General features: G+C 33.7%; 4 protein-coding genes and 1 pseudogene across 4 annotated transcripts; 2 read left to right on the plus strand and 3 right to left on the minus strand.

Annotated features, from left to right (window-relative positions):
• Positions 1-5,715: 5,715 nt before the first annotated feature.
• On the plus strand, positions 5,716-9,353 carry LOC140971625 (chlorophyllide a oxygenase, chloroplastic-like). Its single transcript, XM_073433979.1, has 9 exons — positions 5,716-5,874; positions 6,578-6,814; positions 6,971-7,075; positions 7,250-7,531; positions 7,611-7,758; positions 7,907-8,091; positions 8,194-8,306; positions 8,417-8,711; positions 8,823-9,353. The coding sequence occupies exons 1-9, from the start codon at positions 5,797-5,799 to the stop codon at positions 8,991-8,993; spliced, it is 1,614 nt and encodes a 537-aa protein (XP_073290080.1). The 5' UTR covers positions 5,716-5,796; the 3' UTR covers positions 8,994-9,353.
• A 66-nt stretch (positions 9,354-9,419) lies between these two features.
• Positions 9,420-9,912, minus strand: LOC140971626 (uncharacterized). Its single transcript, XM_073433980.1, has one exon. It carries the CDS (start codon positions 9,873-9,875, stop codon positions 9,564-9,566), a length of 312 nt encoding a protein of 103 aa, XP_073290081.1. The 5' UTR covers positions 9,876-9,912; the 3' UTR covers positions 9,420-9,563.
• A 227-nt stretch (positions 9,913-10,139) lies between these two features.
• On the minus strand, positions 10,140-12,125 carry LOC140971627 (BTB/POZ domain-containing protein At1g21780-like). Its single transcript, XM_073433981.1, has 4 exons — positions 11,920-12,125; positions 11,703-11,848; positions 11,139-11,254; positions 10,140-10,907 (listed from the first exon to the last, which is right to left on the minus strand). The coding sequence occupies exons 1-4, from the start codon at positions 12,033-12,035 to the stop codon at positions 10,302-10,304; spliced, it is 984 nt and encodes a 327-aa protein (XP_073290082.1). The 5' UTR covers positions 12,036-12,125; the 3' UTR covers positions 10,140-10,301.
• Positions 12,126-14,045: 1,920 nt separating this feature from the next.
• Positions 14,046-15,717, plus strand: LOC140958423 (UDP-galactose transporter 1-like; annotated as a pseudogene).
• A 302-nt stretch (positions 15,718-16,019) lies between these two features.
• On the minus strand, positions 16,020-17,578 carry LOC140961745 (transmembrane emp24 domain-containing protein p24delta5-like). The gene is made up of 4 exons (XM_073420426.1): positions 17,277-17,578; positions 16,642-16,854; positions 16,428-16,504; positions 16,020-16,297 (listed from the first exon to the last, which is right to left on the minus strand). Exons 1-4 carry the CDS (start codon positions 17,484-17,486, stop codon positions 16,153-16,155), a joined length of 645 nt encoding a protein of 214 aa, XP_073276527.1. The 5' UTR covers positions 17,487-17,578; the 3' UTR covers positions 16,020-16,152.
• Between the last annotated feature and the right edge of the window lie 2,971 nt (positions 17,579-20,549).

Consider the following 20,549-nt stretch of genomic DNA (forward strand, 5'->3'; position numbering starts at 1 on the left):
TAGTTGAATCAACGACAAATATTACAAACACATTAATATGATACTTTATTTTATTTTTAATTTCATAAATTGTGATATTTAATTAATGTCTTAATACACATATCAAACTTACACTTTTCTACAAGTGTCATTGAAAACATGTCAGAAAATGTCATTTTTATGGTACTTTTCCAATGAAAATAGGAATTGAGACCATGTAGATTCTATATGCTCTTTTGCAAATTTTTCTTATATTTTATTAGTCGTATAATTTGATTAGTTTGATTTATTTCAACTAGACAGAGAAATTAATGATAAATTATGTCATTCTTTATGGTATTTTTCCAATGAAAACGGACATTGAGACCATGTAGATTATATATGCTCTTTTGCAATTTTTTTTATATTTTATTTGTCGTATAATTTGATTAGTTTGATTTATTTCAACTAGACAGAGAAATTAATGATAAATTATGTCATTCTTTATGGTATTTTTCNAGTTGAATCAACGACATTACTTGGTTACCCTTTCACTTACTTGGTTACCCTTTCACTCACTATTACTTCATTAATGTTTTATTTATTTATTTAAGTGAAATATGAGTTTGAATTGTTAATTTACTTATTTAATCTTTAATTCACCATTACTTCATTAATATTTTATTTATTTATTTAGGTGGCTTTTCAATTTTCTGATATAAAGATTGATATTGAAAATAAAAATAACTTTATTTCATTATTTTAGTTGAATCAACGACATTACTTGGTTACCCTTTCACTTACTTGGTTACCCTTTCACTCACTATTACTTCATTAATGTTTTATTTATTTATTTAAGTGAAATATGAGTTTGAATTGTTAATTTACTTATTTAATCTTTAATTCACCATTACTTCATTAATGTTTTATTTATTTATTTAGGTGACTTTTCAATTTTCTGATATAAAGATTGATATTGAAAATAAAAATAACTTTATTTCATTATTTTAGTTGAATCAACGACAAATATTACAAACACATTAATATGATACTTTATTTTATTTTTAATTTCATAAATTGTGATATTTAATTAATGTCTTAATACACATATCAAACTTACACTTTTTTACAAGTGTCATTGAAAACATGTCAGAAAATGTCATTTTATGGTACTTTTCCAATGAAAATAGGAATTGAGACCATGTAGATTCTATATGCTCTTTTGCAAATTTTTTTTATATTTTATTAGTCGTATAATTTGATTAGTTTGATTTATTTCAACTAGACAGAGAAATTAATGATAAATTATGTCATTCTTTATGGTATTTTTCAAATGAAAACGGACATTGAGACCATGTAGATTATATATGCTCTTTTGCAATTTTTTTTATATTTTATTTGTCGTATAATTTGATTAGTTTGATTTATTTCAACTAGACAGAGAAATTAATGATAAATTATGTCATTTTTATGGTACTTTTCCAATAAAAATGGACATTGAGACCATGTAGATTCTATATGCTCTTTTGTAAATTTTTCTTATATTTTATTTGTCGTATAATTTGATTAGTTTGATTTATTTCAACTAGACAGAGAAATTAATGATAAATTAAAAAGAACGAAAATTACTTTCTACTTTTGTTTTAAATTTATTAGATAATCCTTATAATTTTTTAACATAATTATTTTAATAATATGAATTATAGTGATAATTTATTTTCATTCATTATAAATTAATTTTTTAACTTTGAATTACTTATTAGTTTATTTATATATTTGTTTTACTACATATATTTATTTGATTGATATTATTTAAAAAATTTATTTACCATGAAATATTAATCATCAATATTAATTTACAAATGATTCATTCTGATATAAAATTAACTATCTATAATATGTATTCTAAAAAACAGAGAAAGTTAAACAAAATCCGCAAGGGGTTAAAAGTTAGCAAATCTATATATCTATATTCTATATATCTATAAATATATGAGTTTGATTTGTGAATTTTCTTAGTTACACTTTTACACCCCATTACTTAATTAATGTTTCATTTATTTATTTAGGTGAATATTTAATTTTCTGATTTAAGGATTGATATGGAAAATGAGAATAACTTTATTTCATTATTTTAGTTGAATTGACGAAAAATATTACAAATACATTAGTATGATACTTTTTTATATTTTTAATTTAATAAATTGTGATATTTAATTAATGTCTCAATATATATNTATTTAACATAAAATTATTAATCATCAATATTAATTTTCAGATTAACCATTCTGATATAAACTAACTATGTATAATATCTATTCTAAAAAAGAAGAAAGTTAACAAAATTCGCAAGGAGTTAAAAGTTAGCAAAAATAAAATTGATATTTAACTTAATAACAAGTTTAGGGGTTTTATTTTAACAGCATTATGATAATTTAGTTAATTAAGAGAATTTTATTTGACAATAGCTATATGCACTTCATTTAAATATATTGGGATTGTCGTTTTAGTAATATTCACTATTCTATTAATTATTTTTTTTATTTTTTTTCCATTGTGAATAATATTTGGATGAAAAATATCTTTGTTAATTTCATAGAGCTGTCATTATGTTATAATCACGCGAATTAAAAAATGTTATATAAATAAATGAATATATTTGATTTATCGTCATCATGTATTTTTATTTATTGTGTTTTGATATATTTAGATTAATAAATACTCATAAACAATATGTTATTCAAACGATTTTAAAAATTATCTAAATCTCGTTATTATATTTTTCATTATTAGTCACCTACGTGCATCGCACGTAATCATTCCTAGTATATATATATATAGTAATATTCTTTTGGTGTTTTTGAATTCAGAGTTGTCCAACAAGATGGGATCGTCATATTACTAATGGTTCAAAAGTGGCCAATCGATATCTTGACGTGGATTGTGATTTGTGGTGTTTTGAAATATCAAAGTTTATTTTCTTAAAAAAAAAATAGATACTAATTTGTGACAATTAATATAACTTTTACTTTTGTTCACTCAATCCCTATACATTACGATACTGTTAAAATGCTTAAATATATTTTCCCACAATCTTATATGTTCGTCTACAAGAGATTGGAAGAATTGAGTAACCGGGAATCACTCGGGAAGTGCAAGGTCGATACGATGAGTGCAAACAATGGAATCTTATTCAAACAAGAATATTAACAACCTTGACAATTTTTTTCAAATAGAAATAAGGCAAAACACAGCGTAAAGACTCCTACTTCACCTAAAATCGTAGAGTTAATTGTTGGGTTTGAAGTGAGTTTAGACTTGTTGGCTGACTTTTAGGGTTGAGTTAGGTTGAGTTGGGTTGTGCTCACCTAATTGGATGACAAATTTAGCTTCGTTTTACAATTGGTTATCGCGGAAATTTTAAGTGAACAAATCTCCAAGCGAAGTCCAATTGATAAACAGGCTCATATTTCCCATGTGCAAGGATTTACATTTGTTTTCTAAACGTTAGCATTCATGGACTGAGCTGGCCCAATACTAGTGGTGGTAGTCTACATGCTATAAAGGAATTTTTGGACATTAAGTAGTTTTCAAGCAGATAATTTTATATTAAATTTAAGCTTTTTATAATTAATTATTCGAGCAGCATACATTTTTTAAAAAAGAATTATGGTGATTTTATGGGGACATGACTATTTTGTAAGTATACAACGGCGCTGATTTATTTCTTTTCCACCGCTCGTATGTTATATTAAAGTTTATATATTGTGTGTGTAGATCTCTTATGAGACGATCTTATGGATTTCACGAATCTATTTCTATGTGACGAATCAACTCGATTCATACTTCAAATGAAATTAATATTGTTAGCTTAAAAAGTAATATTTTTTTTTTATTAATCGGTCTGGTTAGGTGCTCATATCACAACATTGATCATGTGAGCATTTCATGGGAATTTTTGTGTTATAATTTAAATAAGAGAGAATAATTAAATCAAAAAATGGATTGCCAACAAAATGAAAATTTGGATGCATGCACAAATAAAAGAAGAGTACAGTTTAGCAAGGGCGAGGCCAATAATACAGACAGCTAGATGTGTGTCCGTTTGAAAATGAGTGGCCACTAATAATTCACCATTTGTTGATATTTTTTGTACGTGAAGACTTAAAAAAGTGTCCCCAACGACAATTTGAAAAGGAATGGAGTAAATGAGCAAATACTAACCATTCATTTTCCCAAGAAAATTCAGTTTCATCTGTGATTTATAGAGATACACTTTTTCAGATGAAAATAATAATTATCCTTTCTAATCTGAAATTTCTTTAAATACTATACAATTTAAATCATCCCTGATTAGGTAAATTCACTATGTATTAGGGGGCGAGCAGAAACTTGATCAAACAAAACTAAACCAAACCATTGGTTTGGATTGATTTTAAAATTTATCAAATAAAAAAAATGATTTGATTAAAAGTTTAAGAAATTATATTTTTTTCGAAATATATACTGGTACTATCACTTATTATATTTATGAATTAGTTTAATATTTGTATGCATGATGATAATTGTATATTTTTATAGTCAGTTTAGAAAATTTAAATTTTGTTAATGAAAACAATGAAAAACATTAGATTTGGAAAACCAATCATCGAATACCTGCTAGCTATGTATGACTAACATATTTAACTTTTCACATAATTGACATGATTGTCGACTAGGGCCACAAAATGTAAGAATGATACAAGCTTCTGGTCAATTATATTTTTTAGATAAATTATTAATGGCTACGAATAAAATTAAATAAAATAAGGTACTTATTTCATGAATTTTTTAGATCAATTATTAATGTCTACAAATAAAATAAGGTACTTATTTCATGAATATAGTACATCCAATATTTTCCCTGCTAACTATTTATTAACCTTGGGCGCACATGGAATTTAAAATAAATCTTTCATAGTAAAGGGTGTTTTATATATTTTTAGAATGTATCTCTTGTGATACGGTTCGTGAGACATGTCAATTATGTTCATATTTATAATAAAAATTAATATTTTTTATAGATGACTCAAATAGAATATTCATCTCAAGACCGTCTCTCATAAATTTTTGTGATATTTTTTATTAGTGCTAAAAAAAAAATTAAATGAGTCTAAATTTTAATTTATCCCATGGTGAGGATATAAATGTGTTAATTGTGATGTGATTCTTCAGCGTGGTTTTACCCTTATTAAAATTAAATTACCATTATTGGTCCATTCGTGTTTAATCATACATAAAAATTATAATAATATCTTATGCATAAAAACTAGGTATATGCTAGTATCTTATATATATATATAAACGAATCGAAATATTTTACTCATTCGCGAGCTATTTGAATTGTTGTTCGTATATTAAAGTTCGAGAATGAAATGTAAAAAATGCACGAAATATATTTAATATATAATAATATTATATTAATAAAATATTAATGTTCACGAGCGGTTTGCAAACTATTGAATAAAATAATTTTAATTCGAATTCGACTCAATAAATTCAAATACAAATCAAATATTTATGGAATAGATTCAAACCAACTTAATTTTTTTACCACCCTGATAAATTAAAACTTGTGGACTATGATGATGATGCCACGAGGGAATCGTAGAGAACCCCACGAAATTCCAGCTGGCAATCCAAGGCAGGGTAATCGAGATCGCGCGAAATACCAACCTCTTATCAACAGAAAACAATAAATCTTTTGCAGATAAAATATATTGGCCCCCTCTCCCTCTCTTCTTTCTTTTACTAAGCTCGGACTGCCTTGCTGACTTCCGACCGACCCGACTTTACCCCATGTCTGCCATTGCGACGGCTGCTGCTCTTGCTCTTCCACTTTCTTTCTGCCGGTCTTCCAAGAACAACATCAAAAAGGTGCTTCCTTTTTTTTTTTCTTTTTTCTTTTGTTTCTTTGCCTTTTCTGTGTTCTTTGAAATGGTTTCTTAATTTAGTTATGGTGGTTTGTTTTCTTATTTGTGTTCATTCATTGGGGAAATCTCTTTCAGCTCCACTAATAATATTTGGATGGTTTTTTTTCGATTTATTTTAGTTAATCTGCTGTGGGTTCGAGTTGCTCTGAGGTGTCGAAACTGTGCATTTGATCACGCCATCTCTGTTGTCTATCGTTATTGGATGGCTTATTATTATTATTATTATTATTAAGTGAGCTTGTTTCGTGACATTATAGTGTAGGAGATATCTTAGGAGACTGTTTTTGAAATATAGCATTCTGGATTTTATTTATATATATATGGCATTTGAAAGCAGAAGGTAATTAGAAGGTTTGTTTGTTCCTTTTCATCACTCCATTCTGTTTAGAAAGTTTCAACCTTTTTATATTTTCAATAATGGGTTCGCCGTTCGCAGTTCCTCAATGTATGATAACAACATTTTGCTTTTGTTCACCGCTGATTTTTGGTATGTAGTTAAAAAATAATAAACTAGTCTCTCTGTGCCCTTACCCTTGTGTTTTCATGATCCACAAACTTTTTTTTTTCAAATTCTTTCCTCAATCTCTGTTTTAGTTTAAAATTCTTGATCCTTAGCTCAACCATGGTGTTTCTTTGGAATCTCACAGGGTGTCAGAGGAGGATTTAGAGTATTTGCTATAATTGGAGAAAATGGTGGTTTTGTCGAAAGGAAAAGCCCGTGGACTACACTTTTTGATGTAGAAGATCCGCGATCTAAGGTTCCCACAAATAAAGGAAAGTTTCTTGATGTGAATCAAGCTCTGGAAGTGGCGCGATATGATATACAATACTGCGATTGGAAGGCTCGACAAGATGTTCTCACAATCATGCTTCTGCACGAAAAGGTTAGTCAACGAGTTCTGTGCTTTTGCTGTTTGATGGGATGCCCTTGTCCGATATTGTTTGATGGTGTATCGTCAAACTGTATTCGAATTGATCTATTTGAGTATTTTATATTTTCCATTCCGTTGGATGTTCTCAAATTCGATAATGTTGTGTAGGTTGTGGAGGTATTAAATCCTCTGGCTCGTGAATTCAAATCAATAGGAACTCTAAAGAAGGATCTTGCAGAGTTGCAGGAGGAACTTTCAATAGCTCACAATCAGGTACGTAGTACTCAACGATAGAGTTTTCTCAAAATCCACCTAGTACAACTTGAAATTTAGCTATTCTAACAAATGTGTACGAAGAGATATTAAATAATATCAAGCAGTGAAATAACTGAATTTATGGTGCAATCTTTGGTTGCTCAATCTTTTTATAATTGTTGAATATTTTAGGTACATATATCAGAATCAAGGGTTTCTGCTGCTTTGGACAAATTAGCTTACATGGAAACATTGGTTAACGATAAAATATTACAAGACACAAAAACCTCAGAATCTGACTCGCTACCCTCTACTCCAAGTACCTCTTCTGCTCAATTTCTTGATACTGTAAAGAGCAGCAAGCAGACCCGACGAGGCCTAAATGTATCCGGTCCTGTCCAACCTTATAGTCCCAATTTGAAGAATTTCTGGTACCCCGTTGCATTTTCTGCAGATCTGAATGATGATACCATGGTGAGGCCTGTTTAACGGAAACTTGTTTCCTGTTAATTTGGACTTCTTCAGCAACACTGCTTTTATGTATTCTTTGCAGGTCCCAATGGATTGCTTTGAAGAACCGTGGGTTCTGTTTCGTGGGAAAGATGGCAAACCAGGGTGTGTCCAGAATACTTGTGCTCATAGAGCCTGCCCGCTTCATTTGGGTTCAGTCAACGAGGGCCGGATTCAATGTCCTTCTCATGGTAAGATTAAGGGTATCATCCAAAAAATTTGTGTGTGATTCACGCGTAGCAAGTAATTTGAACCCTCAACTGGTGTATTTCATAGGACAAAACTTGATGATCTGAATTGATTATAAACTTATACTTTTCACTTATTTTTCAACATCAGGGTGGGAATACTCAACTGATGGAAATTGTGAGAAAATGCCATCAACTACAAAACTAAATGTCAAGATCAGAGCTTTGCCATGTTTCGAGCAAGAGGGAATGATATGGATTTGGCCGGGGGATGATCCTCCTGCAGCAAATCTCCCTTCTTTGTTACCACCATCAGGATTCCAAATACACGCCGAGGTATTTCTTGCGCCTAAAATATTCTGTCGAACTGATTCATCCAACTTTTTATAATAAAACATTGTTTTATTGTGATTCTTCTGATTTCCTTGACAATGGCAGATTGTAATGGAACTTCCGGTGGAACACGGGCTACTTCTGGACAATCTTTTGGACCTTGCACATGCTCCTTTTACCCACACTTCTACATTTGCGAAGGGATGGAGTGTTCCCAGGTTTGTTGCTCAACTTAAGCCCCGTGAAATTGGTTTATTACATCAGTATCACTGATAAAAATTGGTAAGAACAAATCACAATTTTGCTTCTTTTGCTGTTGTATTCACAGCTTGGTGAAATTTTTGACACCGGCATCTGGGCTGCAAGGATACTGGGATCCTTATCCAATTGATATGGAGTTCCGACCACCTTGTATGGTATTGTCTACTATTGGGATCTCGAAACCTGGGAAATTAGAAGGGCAGAGCACAAGAGAGTGTACAACACATCTACACCAACTTCATGTTTGCCTACCTTCATCTAGACAGAAGACTAGATTGTTGTACAGGATGTCATTGGACTTTGCTCCCATCTTAAAACACATTCCTTTCATGCAATACCTATGGATACATTTCGCTGAAAAGGTACATTCTTGGTTTCTTCTTGTATATAATTCTGTCAGAAAAATTTCTGCTATTCCAATTGCTTGGATGATCCATAAATATCTGATCAAATCCCAGCTTCCGCTTGAACAGGTTTTGAACGAGGATTTGCGTCTTGTGATTGGTCAACAGGAGCGAATGTTGAATGGCGCAAATATATGGAATATGCCTGTATCGTATGATAAGCTTGGAGTCAGGTACAGGCTATGGAGAGATTCAGTGGAACAAGGATCTAACCAATCTCCTTTTAGCAAATCAACGTAGAGTATTTAAGCAGTTTTCTTCCATTGATTCTTCAGACACCATCATGAACCCTTTCGAAACAGAACGATCAAGACCTTAACTAAATGGTTCTACAGTATTCGTTCATACAAGAAAATCTCAGGTGAAGCTGGATAGCTGGAAATATATTGTCAAAGCGCACACCCTTTGTACAAATAAGAGCAACTGTAAACTTGTAATTTTTTCCCCTTCCAAGTTTTTTTGTGTACAGTTGCTGAGCAATCTCATTAGTCTCAACTTCCACCCCCTTTCGACAGCTACGATCTGATTTTCATCTTGTAAGTGAATATGTCAGATGTAACATGAATCAGCATTATCAAATGATTATTGCAGTTCGATGTTTGAATCTTGAAAACGGGACAACGAGGTAATTTTACTTCTGATGAACTGAACTTGGTTAAGCACAGAGAATAAAAATCGAGGATTTATTTTTATCATGAATATGAAAAACAAAACTGCTTTCATGAAGTTACAGAACGGCATCCACTTCACAACCAAACGCCAAAAACTAATTTTACTGTAACACACTCGAAAACCTAAAAACGTTGATTATCACAGAGCAGACCCACAAAATGGACAGTACCGGTAGGAGGGATCCATCTCCCTAGCACAGGACTGGCACCGGATAGCATCCATCGACGCCGATGGAAGCGACAGGGACTGCGGGAAAAAGAGCTTGCAGTTATCGCAGCGCATCAGCGGGTGCTTTCCAGGCCACCGCCACACCGGCACGAAGAAGAGCTTCAGCACTTTCTCGTACTCCACGAGGTCGGCGCGTGATCCGCACGCTATGCACTTCCCCGCGCCGCTTTTCAGCACCCGCGTCGCCTGCTGTTCCAACCCTCCTACGAAAAAGAAAAACATTTTCCTTTTTCTCTGTTTTTTGGCTGCGACTAAAATTACTCATGTATAAATTTATTTTCTTATATATACTATAAAATTTTGGATCCCATTATTATTTAATAATTAGTGTTTTATCGTATATTAATCTCAATTTTACGTGCTTTCACAATTTACTCCATACTAATGTATAAAAAAGTTACTTTGATGATTTCAGATTGATTTTAAGTTGAAATAAGCTTGGGTAATCATATCTTCTATGGTTGGATTTAATTGATAGTCGAACAAAGATGTTTAAACATGCACATAATATTTGGCTTTAATATTTTAAAAGAAAAATCACGACATAATTTGATTGTTCTCGAACACTTCTTTAAAATTGCTTAGAACGTAACACCACCGAAATTCTCGATTGCAAATGGTGTAAAATCTAGGGACTACAACACATATTTAAGCTGGTTTCCAAACTGCAAGCAACTCTTGGAACATATCGACGACCAGTTCTCGATCCGCGTGTCTGAAAAATTCATTCATTTCATCTCTGACATCATAAATCTTCCCAAAATCAAGCAAATACATCATGCATCCTTTCTTCAGTTTATTCAGGTGGTAAAGCCAAGCCTCCTGCAACCTCTCCAGCACATTCCCCGTGTTGATATCTTCCAAAAGACTCTCCTCACATGCATCCTTCAAGTCCACGATATCATACTTGTTCGCTGCACCTAATAATGCTAATCGATGCTTCCAAAAATCTTCTTGATTTATCGTTCCGTACAAGTAGCTGAGGAGGGCCATACAGGACTCGGATGTCATGTCTTCGATGTCGATCGTGGATGATTCTTTTTCTTTGAGATCATGCTGGAACATGCTGAGAAAAACGGGGGAGGTAGCTGAAAGAATCGCTCTGTGGGCTTGGAGGGTTCCGTCGCATGTGTTGATGGTCACATCTGAATGAATGGCCTCATCCAGCATGCGAGAGAGGCATCTAAGAGTGCTTTGTGTCGCCAGATATTGCATCGTGCCATCACTGGGCCATATAGAGTTTCCTTCTCCACCCTTCAATTCCACAGAAAAAGGGCATTTCAAGGACGAACAAAAAATGCATCACTAAAAAAGGACAAAACTGAAAAAAGTTCGGTATTCCGATTCACAATGTCATGCGCACGCGCTACATGAGCTTCAAAACTATGGCGTCTCAGCCAGAATTTGTATACAAGGGTAAAAACTGAGCAGCAAAATTTTGAGGGCAAAATCATATTTCAAAAGAGACAAGCAAGAGCATCTCACATTTACACCGCAGACCTTAAGGTCAAGAAACTCCACGTCAATGACGAATCGACCTTGAAAGTTAACATCCACGGGGCAGGCAAAGTCATCACTTGTCCGCAGCAATCTCTCGTGTACTGACCATAATAAAACCACCACCATATTTTTAATGAACATATACAAAAGGCAATCCAAACAAGTATAAACTCCATTGGTGCATCAAAATTCACATTCAGACATTTATTCATTCACTTTGCAGAAACCTCCTCCAGGTAATGACTAACGCGAAGCATAAGTAGAAAATATATACAATATCTTAAAAATAATTGTCTTCACCTGTCTCTAAACATCTTTATGGAAATATGAGAGAAAACTATACGCCATAAAAAAATTATGAATCGAATTTCTTTACGAGGTAATTTGATTCCCAACTATTGGAAAGCAACAGACTTGATATAAAAGAGTAGAATAAAAATATTAATATTTTCATCCACGATACTACCTACCATAAGCAACAAAATACAAAATCAATAGATAAAATCACAAGAAGGTCAACGAAGTCAGAAGAACAAGATAAACACATACTCGGCGAAATATAAGGCCTTCGATTGGAACCAGCGGTGGTGACTCGCAGAACAAACCGCGCAATCGGCGGCTGGTCTTTGGAAACCCGAGACGGTTCAGGGAAAAGCCGGATATAAACTGACCGATTCTTCTCCACAGATAGATGCCTGGAAAGGAAGGGGAAAATTCGATTCAAATTGATGATCCAATTCAGATACAAGTTCATGCCAATCGATACCAATTCCATAAGCCGATTTTGAAAGGGTCGGATCTTTTGTAAGCCGTGGTTGGCCCGAAGTTGTCGACTTTCCACTGAGCTAATCTTGCTATAGTTTCCACTTTCGTGTCCGCCATTGTTGCGCTCTCTCTCTCTGCTTCTCAGGAACCGGCGGAAAGCGAAGTCCAATTGAGCTTGTGAAGGACTTTTAGAATTGAGATTTAAGGAAGCGTGACGGGGGTGTTTTGGTCATTCACTTATTGTGTTCTATTGATTGCAATCACAAAAATGATTATAAATCAATTTTATGGGTCGAAACTTTTATTTGAGTCATCCATGAAAAAATATTATTTTTATGCTAACAATATTACTTTTTATTGTGAATATCGGTAGGGTTGATCCGTCTCACATATAAAGATTTGTGAGACTGTCTCACAAGAGATTTACTCGTCGTCAATTAGTTAATTAAGTACCAATTCGAGAAGTTTCACAAACATATTTTTCAAAATGGTATTTTGGGTAATTTAGGAAATATGCAAGTTGCCTTAAAAATCACATTCTTAAATTTGGAGAATTAGCTTAGATTGTGATTGGATTCATCCCTCTATTCTAAATTTTCTCGCAAGAGATTACATTATTGTAACTGAGATAAAATGGGCATGTTCCAATAATATATTTCAAAATATTATAGACACTTCTTACAAAATATGAATTTATGTAATATATTAAAAATGACCTATCAAAAAATTTATACTAGATTATTAAATTTGAGTCTTTTCTAGTATCAATGAAATATTCCATATTTTTGCGTGATATAAATGTCACTGCTCTATTTACGTACAATTTTTATTCCCCAGCGCAAATGGTAAACGTGATGTGGCAAAATTGTATCTTATTTTGTAATTTTACCGCCTCATCTATTAATTTTTATTTTGTAAAACAAAATCCAGTTTTAATCATTATGATATTGCGTACAAATAATAAACGCATTCCACTTTTTCCCGAACTTCAATTCTCCATTAATGAATACAAGTGAAAATGTTGTAGTGCATGTTTGGGGAAATAAATGAAGTCGCATTATTTTCCCAATTGACCTTTACCAAAATATGGAACACGTATTTTAAAACTGCATCATATAATATTATATCATATGATTGTGGTATTTAATTTATGGTACAACAATCTTTATTCTAGAACATCACTAAAAATAATGAGATGTCATTGGATTGGATTTTTAAATTGTGTATGACTAAATGCAGATATTAATAAAGTATTATTTATACATGAATACATTTTCGTTAATTAAGCAAATTCGAACAAATTTAAGTAGCCGGTTCGGAACTTTCGACGGGATCGGATCTTCCGAAGGTGAGTTTGGACTTTCCGAACCCACTCGACCAACAAGGTGAAAATGTGTCCAATGAACATCTACACGTATCAGTTTAGACTTTCTGAACTCTGGATTGGAGCTTGCGATCTTCCTCGTCCGATGAGGTATCAAAGAGAGCATGACACGTATGTCTGAAGCCTCCGTACTCGCTTATAAATGGGTCATGTGAGATTTATTTCTTAGTGCACCTCCAAGCTTTTTTGGTCATATTATAGGCATTTCTAGCTAATTTTTAAGGCCCTACGAGTTACGAAGCGCTTCCGGAGTAGTCGAGAGTGCAAGGATTGGTCGAAGAAGCAAACATCCCCAAAAGACTCATGACAGAAGAATGTATGATCCGAGAGTCTTAGAGGGATTAAGTATACATCATGTTTATAAAATACATGAGCAGATTAGCTAGAAAGAACATGTAAATCTAGAAAGCTAGTAATGTCGTCATGTTTGGTGTCTGGTAGACATTCAATATTTCCAAGACTGTTAGAGGTACGTAAGTAGTGTCTGCGATATTCACCTGAGTTTGCATTCTTATGTGTTGCATATTACTTGTGATATATGAATGTTTACACTGTCATTCATAAATGTGGTATTTGCATGTCATGTTGAGCATTTCATCATTTTTTAGATAGGTCTTGATCTAGTAAAGCTCGCTCAGTCTAATTTCTTGGACGATCGAGTAGTAAGAACCACCCAATGATTTTATCGACCAGCCTGCTACGATGATTGAGGACATTGCAAGTCCAAGATCTTGACTGGATTGATGGAACCACCAACTGATTCTACGAACCAACATGCTACACATTCAGGGTACCCCTCGTTTTCAGTGTTGATATCTGATCACATGTACATGATTCATGCATGCACATATATGTATGTATACTCATACATTATTTATTGGGTGATTAGCTTGCTCACGTCTTTGTTTTTATCCTGGACATCAATTCTCACGTAGGGGTGTAAACGAACCGAATCGAGCATTCAAATTAAGTATATTCGAATTCGAGTTCCATTCAAAACTCGAAATTTTTTAATTTTTTGACTCGAGTTCGAGTTCGGCTCTGAATCTTATAACCTATTCAACTTCTATTCCATCTATAAAGTAATCTGTATCTGATATATGTCCATCGTGAATTCAGGATTTGGGGTTGGGGTCGTTATGTTCAATATTATACTGCTTCCACATTCTTGGGAGATGTTTATCAAAGTTTTCTGTTTTCTCGTCAGAAACTAAAGTTTCACTATCCATTGTCGGTGCCGTGTGCTCACTTTATATCATCTGCAATCGGTGCACACTTGGTAATCGAGGTGCTCAAACTCAAGCCGCTTATCGTTGTTGAACCCGGAGATCGATGTTGGAGGATTTTTCCCATGTCATCTATATTCTGTGTCAACGTAGTTTTAGGAAATGTTGGCCTGAGATATATTCCCGTGTCATTTAATTATGCAAATCATCAAGTCTTTCACCCTGCCACAACAGGTGAGTTTCGATAAACTTTATTCCATCGCGCTCTAAATCGGTACTAATAAACTAGTCATCGAAGACTATATGACTCTCTATTTAAGATTACGGTTAAAAAGAATATATACACAGAATATATACAGTTGTCTTGCAGTGGATATTCTGGATAAAGCGCTTCGTTGGTTTTCACTGATTCCGATTGTGGGAGGGATTCTGCTCACGTCCATGACGAGCTCAGTTTTAACATGCTGGATTTTGTGCTGCTTTATTTGGCTATCTTGCTACTTCTACCAAAACCATTCTTGCAGATCTCTGTTGCATGGTACAACTTCGACAGGTACCCAAGCTTATTTTCGTAGAAAGATTAGATATTCTCTCTTATGTTCCTAAAAATGATTATGCCGACTGCAGCATAAACATGGTATACTACATGGCTTCATTTGCAACCATGATCTTGGCTTTACCAGCCCTGGTACTGGAAGGATCAGGGATTGTAGGATGGTTCCATACGTGCCCCTCACTTTTCTCGTCCCTTGTCATCATTCTTGGGTCTGGAGTCTTAGCTTTCTGCCTCAACTTTTCTATATTTTATGTCATTCAAAACACAACCGAAATCTTAAGTGAAGCGTCTCTCGAAAATACGTCCCCCAGTCTCTTAATCTTCCTCTTCAACTTGTCTGTGAAATCTGATTTCTGGTCTCATGATACGGTTGCTATTACATGTTCGTGGCTCATATTTCAAAACCCGATCTCTCAAATGAATATCGTTGGATGTGCTGTAACTCTCCTCGGGTGCATCTTCTACGGATATATAAGGCAAATGCTCACGCAGCAGACAAGAACCCCTCGGGCTAAAATAGAGTTCATTCCATTGATTAACGAGAAATTGAACGAGAAAGTCTGAATCTTGACTGTAGAAATGCCCAACAGTTTTTATCAGATTTACCAGAGTTTAGCTCAATGGGACGATGATAAACTGCGATTTTCTCACTTGAAAGATTTCTGAATTTCAAGTCAGCTTGGTCAGCGTGAACAAATTTAAAATAAAACAAAATAACCAACTGAGTCTATTTGATTTGAAAATTCAACGAGTCTATTTCTTTTCTCATACACATTTCGATTAATTTAGTATAATGCTATTAATACCATTGGTTTTTTTAAAAAATATTATTAATACAATTATTTTGATTATTTCCGTTAGATTAATTGATTTGATGTGAGTCAATTTTTCTATAAAAAAAGTTGCATGGATTTGGTAGTTTCACAATCAAGTTTGGTTTTTGAAAATCGATTGAACCTTCAGCCTATAAATCACTTTCCCCAAATCATCACTGAACAAATAAATTCCTCTCAAATTTTATGTGATTGCAAATTCTGTAATGCGAGAAAAGATACTTCTTCTTCGACTCTAGATTAGTTTTTTCTTCCGAAAATACCGCCTCAAATATAACGATTGTGAAACTGAGGTCACAATGCAGATGCCAAGAGACATAATGCTAAACCGAGCCACTCTGCTATTCGCCGTCTCGCTCACCTCCCTCATATCCATTTCCCTGCACAAGAAAACCAAACATATTTCAAATTGTAAGCTTTCCCCACCCGGAAGATTACAGTAAATTGCCCCGCTCAGCCAAATAACAGGCAAAAAAAAAAGGAAAAAGCTAAATAGCCATGGAAATTTACCTGGACATCATATAATTCATATTGTCACGAATTGCTTGAACAATTCCTTCCAGCTTTTTCAACTCAAGTTCAAGACCCTACAAACAAATATAATATACGATCCATGAGATTGCAAATGAGACTTAAGAGTGAGAGATTACAAGAAGGTCCCGAATATCAACTATCCTCAATCCAGACAACCGTATAATGACGGATAGGGATTACATATACTAGCCTCGATTTTTTCTTTTTTCGCTACCGAATCCCAATCTTTTGCAGAAATTCCGGTTTTCCAGTCAATGCCCACGGTCACGGTTTTACCTCCATGTTGCTCTCCATCGACTGTAAAGCACGCCGTGTAGCTACCAGTCTCAGTTGCAGTAAAAGAAAACTGACCGTAAGAGACCTTCTCTTGGTGATAGAGATTGTTTCCATACGGTGAAGTAACCTAAGATGCATAAAACAAGTATAGCGTTAAGACAAAGACAGATTAAAACGAGTTTGTAAATCATAAGGCTACCGCAACAGTGTCGTGCCCCAAGAGCATGAGCTAGAATTCATATCCGTCTTCATTGATTACAACCATCGTGCCATTTTGTTGGGCTATGCGGAAAATTTTGTCAATTTCCACCAAATTCATAAAAAAAAAAAAAAAAAAGGAAATTCTTTTATCCAAGAAATGCAAGTACCATACACCTGTTTATCTGAGGATTACTGAAAACTTAAAAGGGCAAAATGAAGTCTGAATGAAAATTTATATTGAAACTAATCGAAGATCAATTCGACGCCCAAATTACATCACTCAATTCTCCGTTTTGATGCACACAGACAGAGAACAGGCATTGTGTAAAAGGGAAAGTGATGCTTAACCTTAACAGAGATGGAGGGTGAGACGGTATAATTCACATCATCGTTTTGGCCGAAGAAGGAGTGGTAATCACCCAAAACGACAACGTGGTTGTGTAATTCCTCCGACACGCACTTTGTCCCGGTACTCGGAAGGTCCACCCACAACCCTCTCACCGCCGGCGCCACCACAAACGCCACCAGTATCACCGCCGCTGCCTCCACCAACTTCATTTCAATAAACACTTCCGCTGAAAAAAAACACGTTTAGTTGGGTGTATATATGTGCGTATGGCTAGCCAGTATATGTTTGTGTGAAAGGAGAGAGGGACGTGATAAGGTTTTGCGGTGGAAGTGAGCAAACGCGCGTGGATTTGCGAGTGGGTTAGAGGAATCAAAGTGTTGGCGCCACGCAGTTCAGGTTTCATTTCAACCAATGAAATTGCGCTTTTTGTTTGACTAGGTTCTCCAATTCGGACAAAGATCCAGGGAAGGCAGAGTCTACCCACGCGCGTCATTTTTCTTTGGGCTGGAATATCTATACATTAGTTAGACCATGAATTATGGAGCCCGAAATATTGCCGAAGGGCTGATTTTTCAAATTCTAAATGGGCCACCTTTGGCCCGTCCCAGTTTTTATCATGGTAACTGTCAAGGCCGTGCCAGGTAACCATAAAAACCCAAAAATTGGAGAAAATAACTCCCGTCCTCTACCCACAGCATTTTATGGAAATTGATAATAATATACTTTTGGCCCTCTTAGAAATGGAATAATGGCATAATTAAGTAATAATCAGCGGGACATGAGACACCCGTGTTCCGTAGAAAAAAAGAGAAGTGGTATTTTAAAAAAAATTTTAAATGTCCAGAGAGAATATATGATGAAAAAAGAAATGTGGATTATAAAATTAGAGGGTAGAAGGTATTTTAAAAATGATAAAAAAAAAATTTCGTTAACATTCCAAAAATTAGTTACTCAAAAGATTTTAACTTTAATTAATAGCATAGATTCGTTCATTTCAACCGATGGAAGAATAAATTATTCACACAATTTCTATGTCAATACTCTTTTAATGTTGTACTCATGCACGGAGATTTTTTTTTCATCTGCAAATTAAAATCATAATCAAAATATTTTGTATTCAAAATTGTTACCTAAAGGCAACAAAATGGTTCTTCTGGCATGAGCTGGATCTGGCCCTCATTCATTACATTCAATGAATTTTAGTTAGCCCTACTCTACATTATTGATATGTCTTTTCATTGATCTGAATGTGATCGAGAGAGTACGTACGGAGCGTCCTTTCGCACGAATTCACCAAAGCCATTTTTTTGTATATGCTCGATCGTTACAACTTTAAGAAAATCGTAAATGTTTAAGTGCTGCTTTGTATCAGTTTATTTTTCGAAATGTATATTTATAGTTCTCATTTCTATTCGATTGTCCCATATTCTTATAAAAGTAACAAATCTAAAGATTGACATTTGTTCTTCGATAAGAGGTCCGTCATTTTTTTTTCCAGTGAATTCCACGTGCAAAAGTTTTGGATATTGTAACAAGAACACACCCTTGAATGCATGTTCTAAGGGTAACAACATGGGATTTCAAATTGTTTCTTTATCTTTTCTTTCTTTTCGAGTTAATTTCTATTAAGATTGAGACTGTGACCTAACTCAAACTCAAAAGATAGCTCAAAAAATGATGATTGTTCAAGTTTATATATACAACTTCCAAGAGGATGTGACACCATTATGTTTTAACTGATACTAGAAGTTGGTTTTGAGGAATACTTATTTAAGGGCTTCATCTGATTCAAATTATGCTCTCTTTCAATATAGAGATACTACAGTCACGCGTATGAAAATCGATTCTGAAACTAATTAAACACTCGAATAAATTAAATCTGGATTCTTATGAAATCTTCATGAGTACGATTGCTCGAAATATTCGATTCGAATTATATAGTAATTTTTGTTACTCATCCAATAATTATTTAGGTAGGGATACAAAATCTTGAAGCTCCTACTGGACCTATAATTTACCAAAATTCAAAGTTACCCGACCCTAGATAGAGACTACATATATCATTCAATTGATCGACTCAGATAGATTCGACCCGATGTTTTGTTAGGAGAAGAAAGGCATATATCAATTTCAGGCAACTTGTTTGAAAATTTTCAATCAACGCGGCTTCAAATAGTACTGTTTTTAATTTCTTATAGGCCATAATGCATTTGGTGTATCTCAAATATTTAATGTTTATATATATACATATGTGTGTGTGTGTGTGTGTGTGTGTGAATAATAGATTTGACAGAAATCGCATAATTTCATGGCAGTTATCCACGTTACAAAGAATATGGATATATCTGACATAATAAGAATGGAGATTGCAATGTTAAATAATGACCTAGGATACATAATTAGGACGATAGGGGATGTTTTATATATGTGTACACACACACATATACATACACGGGCGTGACAAGATTATAAAATCCCTTTATCTTCTTACATTTGATTGTCTTCCATCATGTCCATGTCTTTTAAAATGTTTTGACAGACAAAATTGTAATTTTTGTGTTTTATATTTGTTTTGTGTCTTGGTTATCGATATTGTCGAATTTCAGTTTTAGCATTGTATTTTTTAATTTTACTCAATTTTCCTTAGGGAACTAATGTATCACCACACACATGATAGAATACCATGCCGGCTCTACTCGTCAACGCGACATCAAAACTAAAATTGAAAAATATAACAAAACAAACACAGACTATATTAATAAATCAAACAAGCATTGAATATTATTATAATAATTATATACATAATGTGTATCTTCAAAATTTTATTTAGTTTAACCTACATTGATGATATTAGATTCAATGCTCATCTTTGCATTAAAAAAGTTATTTAATACATAATTATAATGGTTAGATTTACTGTGAAGATAATACTAACATCTCATTCATTCAGAAGAGTGGATCTCATGTGAGACCATCTCACAGATCCTAAATTGTGAGACATGTCAACCCTATCCATATTCACAATAAAAAGTAATACTGTTACCATAAAAAGTAATAGTTTTTCATGGATGACCCAAATAAAAGATCCGTCTCACAAATAAAGCCCGTGAGACGATCTCACATGAGACCCACTCTTCCTTAAATGTGGACATGGAATTTAAAAGGCTATTTTTATCATCACCACGTTATAATGCGTGTAATCGCATTTTCAAAGCAAAAGACGTCTTTTCTTTTTAAGTGGTTGAACCGTGCATACCACAAGAGAGAATCGC

The sequence above is a fragment of the Primulina huaijiensis genome, chromosome 2 (assembly GCF_012295235.1).
Source record: "Primulina huaijiensis isolate GDHJ02 chromosome 2, ASM1229523v2, whole genome shotgun sequence".
NCBI lineage: Eukaryota > Viridiplantae > Streptophyta > Magnoliopsida > Lamiales > Gesneriaceae > Primulina > Primulina huaijiensis.

Bases quoted from the DNA above. Each gene is read 5' to 3' on its own strand.
- LOC140971626 (XM_073433980.1), bottom strand. From the start codon at position 9,875: ATGTTTTTCTTTTTCGTAGGAGGGTTGGAACAGCAGGCGACGCGGGTG.
- LOC140971625 (XM_073433979.1), top strand. From the start codon at position 5,797: ATGTCTGCCATTGCGACGGCTGCTGCTCTTGCTCTTCCACTTTCTTTC. The intron at 8,092-8,193 runs GTATTTCTTGCG...TGACAATGGCAG, and splicing joins GATTCCAAATACACGCCGAG to ATTGTAATGGAACTTCCGGT. The intron at 8,712-8,822 runs GTACATTCTTGG...CCGCTTGAACAG, and splicing joins GGATACATTTCGCTGAAAAG to GTTTTGAACGAGGATTTGCG.
- LOC140961745 (XM_073420426.1), bottom strand. From the start codon at position 17,486: ATGAAGTTGGTGGAGGCAGCGGCGGTGATACTGGTGGCGTTTGTGGTG. The intron at 16,855-17,276 runs GTTAAGCATCAC...TATGCATCTTAG, and splicing joins CACCCTCCATCTCTGTTAAG to GTTACTTCACCGTATGGAAA. The intron at 16,298-16,427 runs GTAAATTTCCAT...TTTCTTGTGCAG, and splicing joins ATGAATTATATGATGTCCAG to GGAAATGGATATGAGGGAGG.
- LOC140971627 (XM_073433981.1), bottom strand. From the start codon at position 12,035: ATGGCGGACACGAAAGTGGAAACTATAGCAAGATTAGCTCAGTGGAAA. The intron at 11,849-11,919 runs GTATCGATTGGC...CTTCCTTTCCAG, and splicing joins AAAATCGGCTTATGGAATTG to GCATCTATCTGTGGAGAAGA. The intron at 11,255-11,702 runs GTATGTGTTTAT...TATTATGGTCAG, and splicing joins AAGGCCTTATATTTCGCCGA to TACACGAGAGATTGCTGCGG.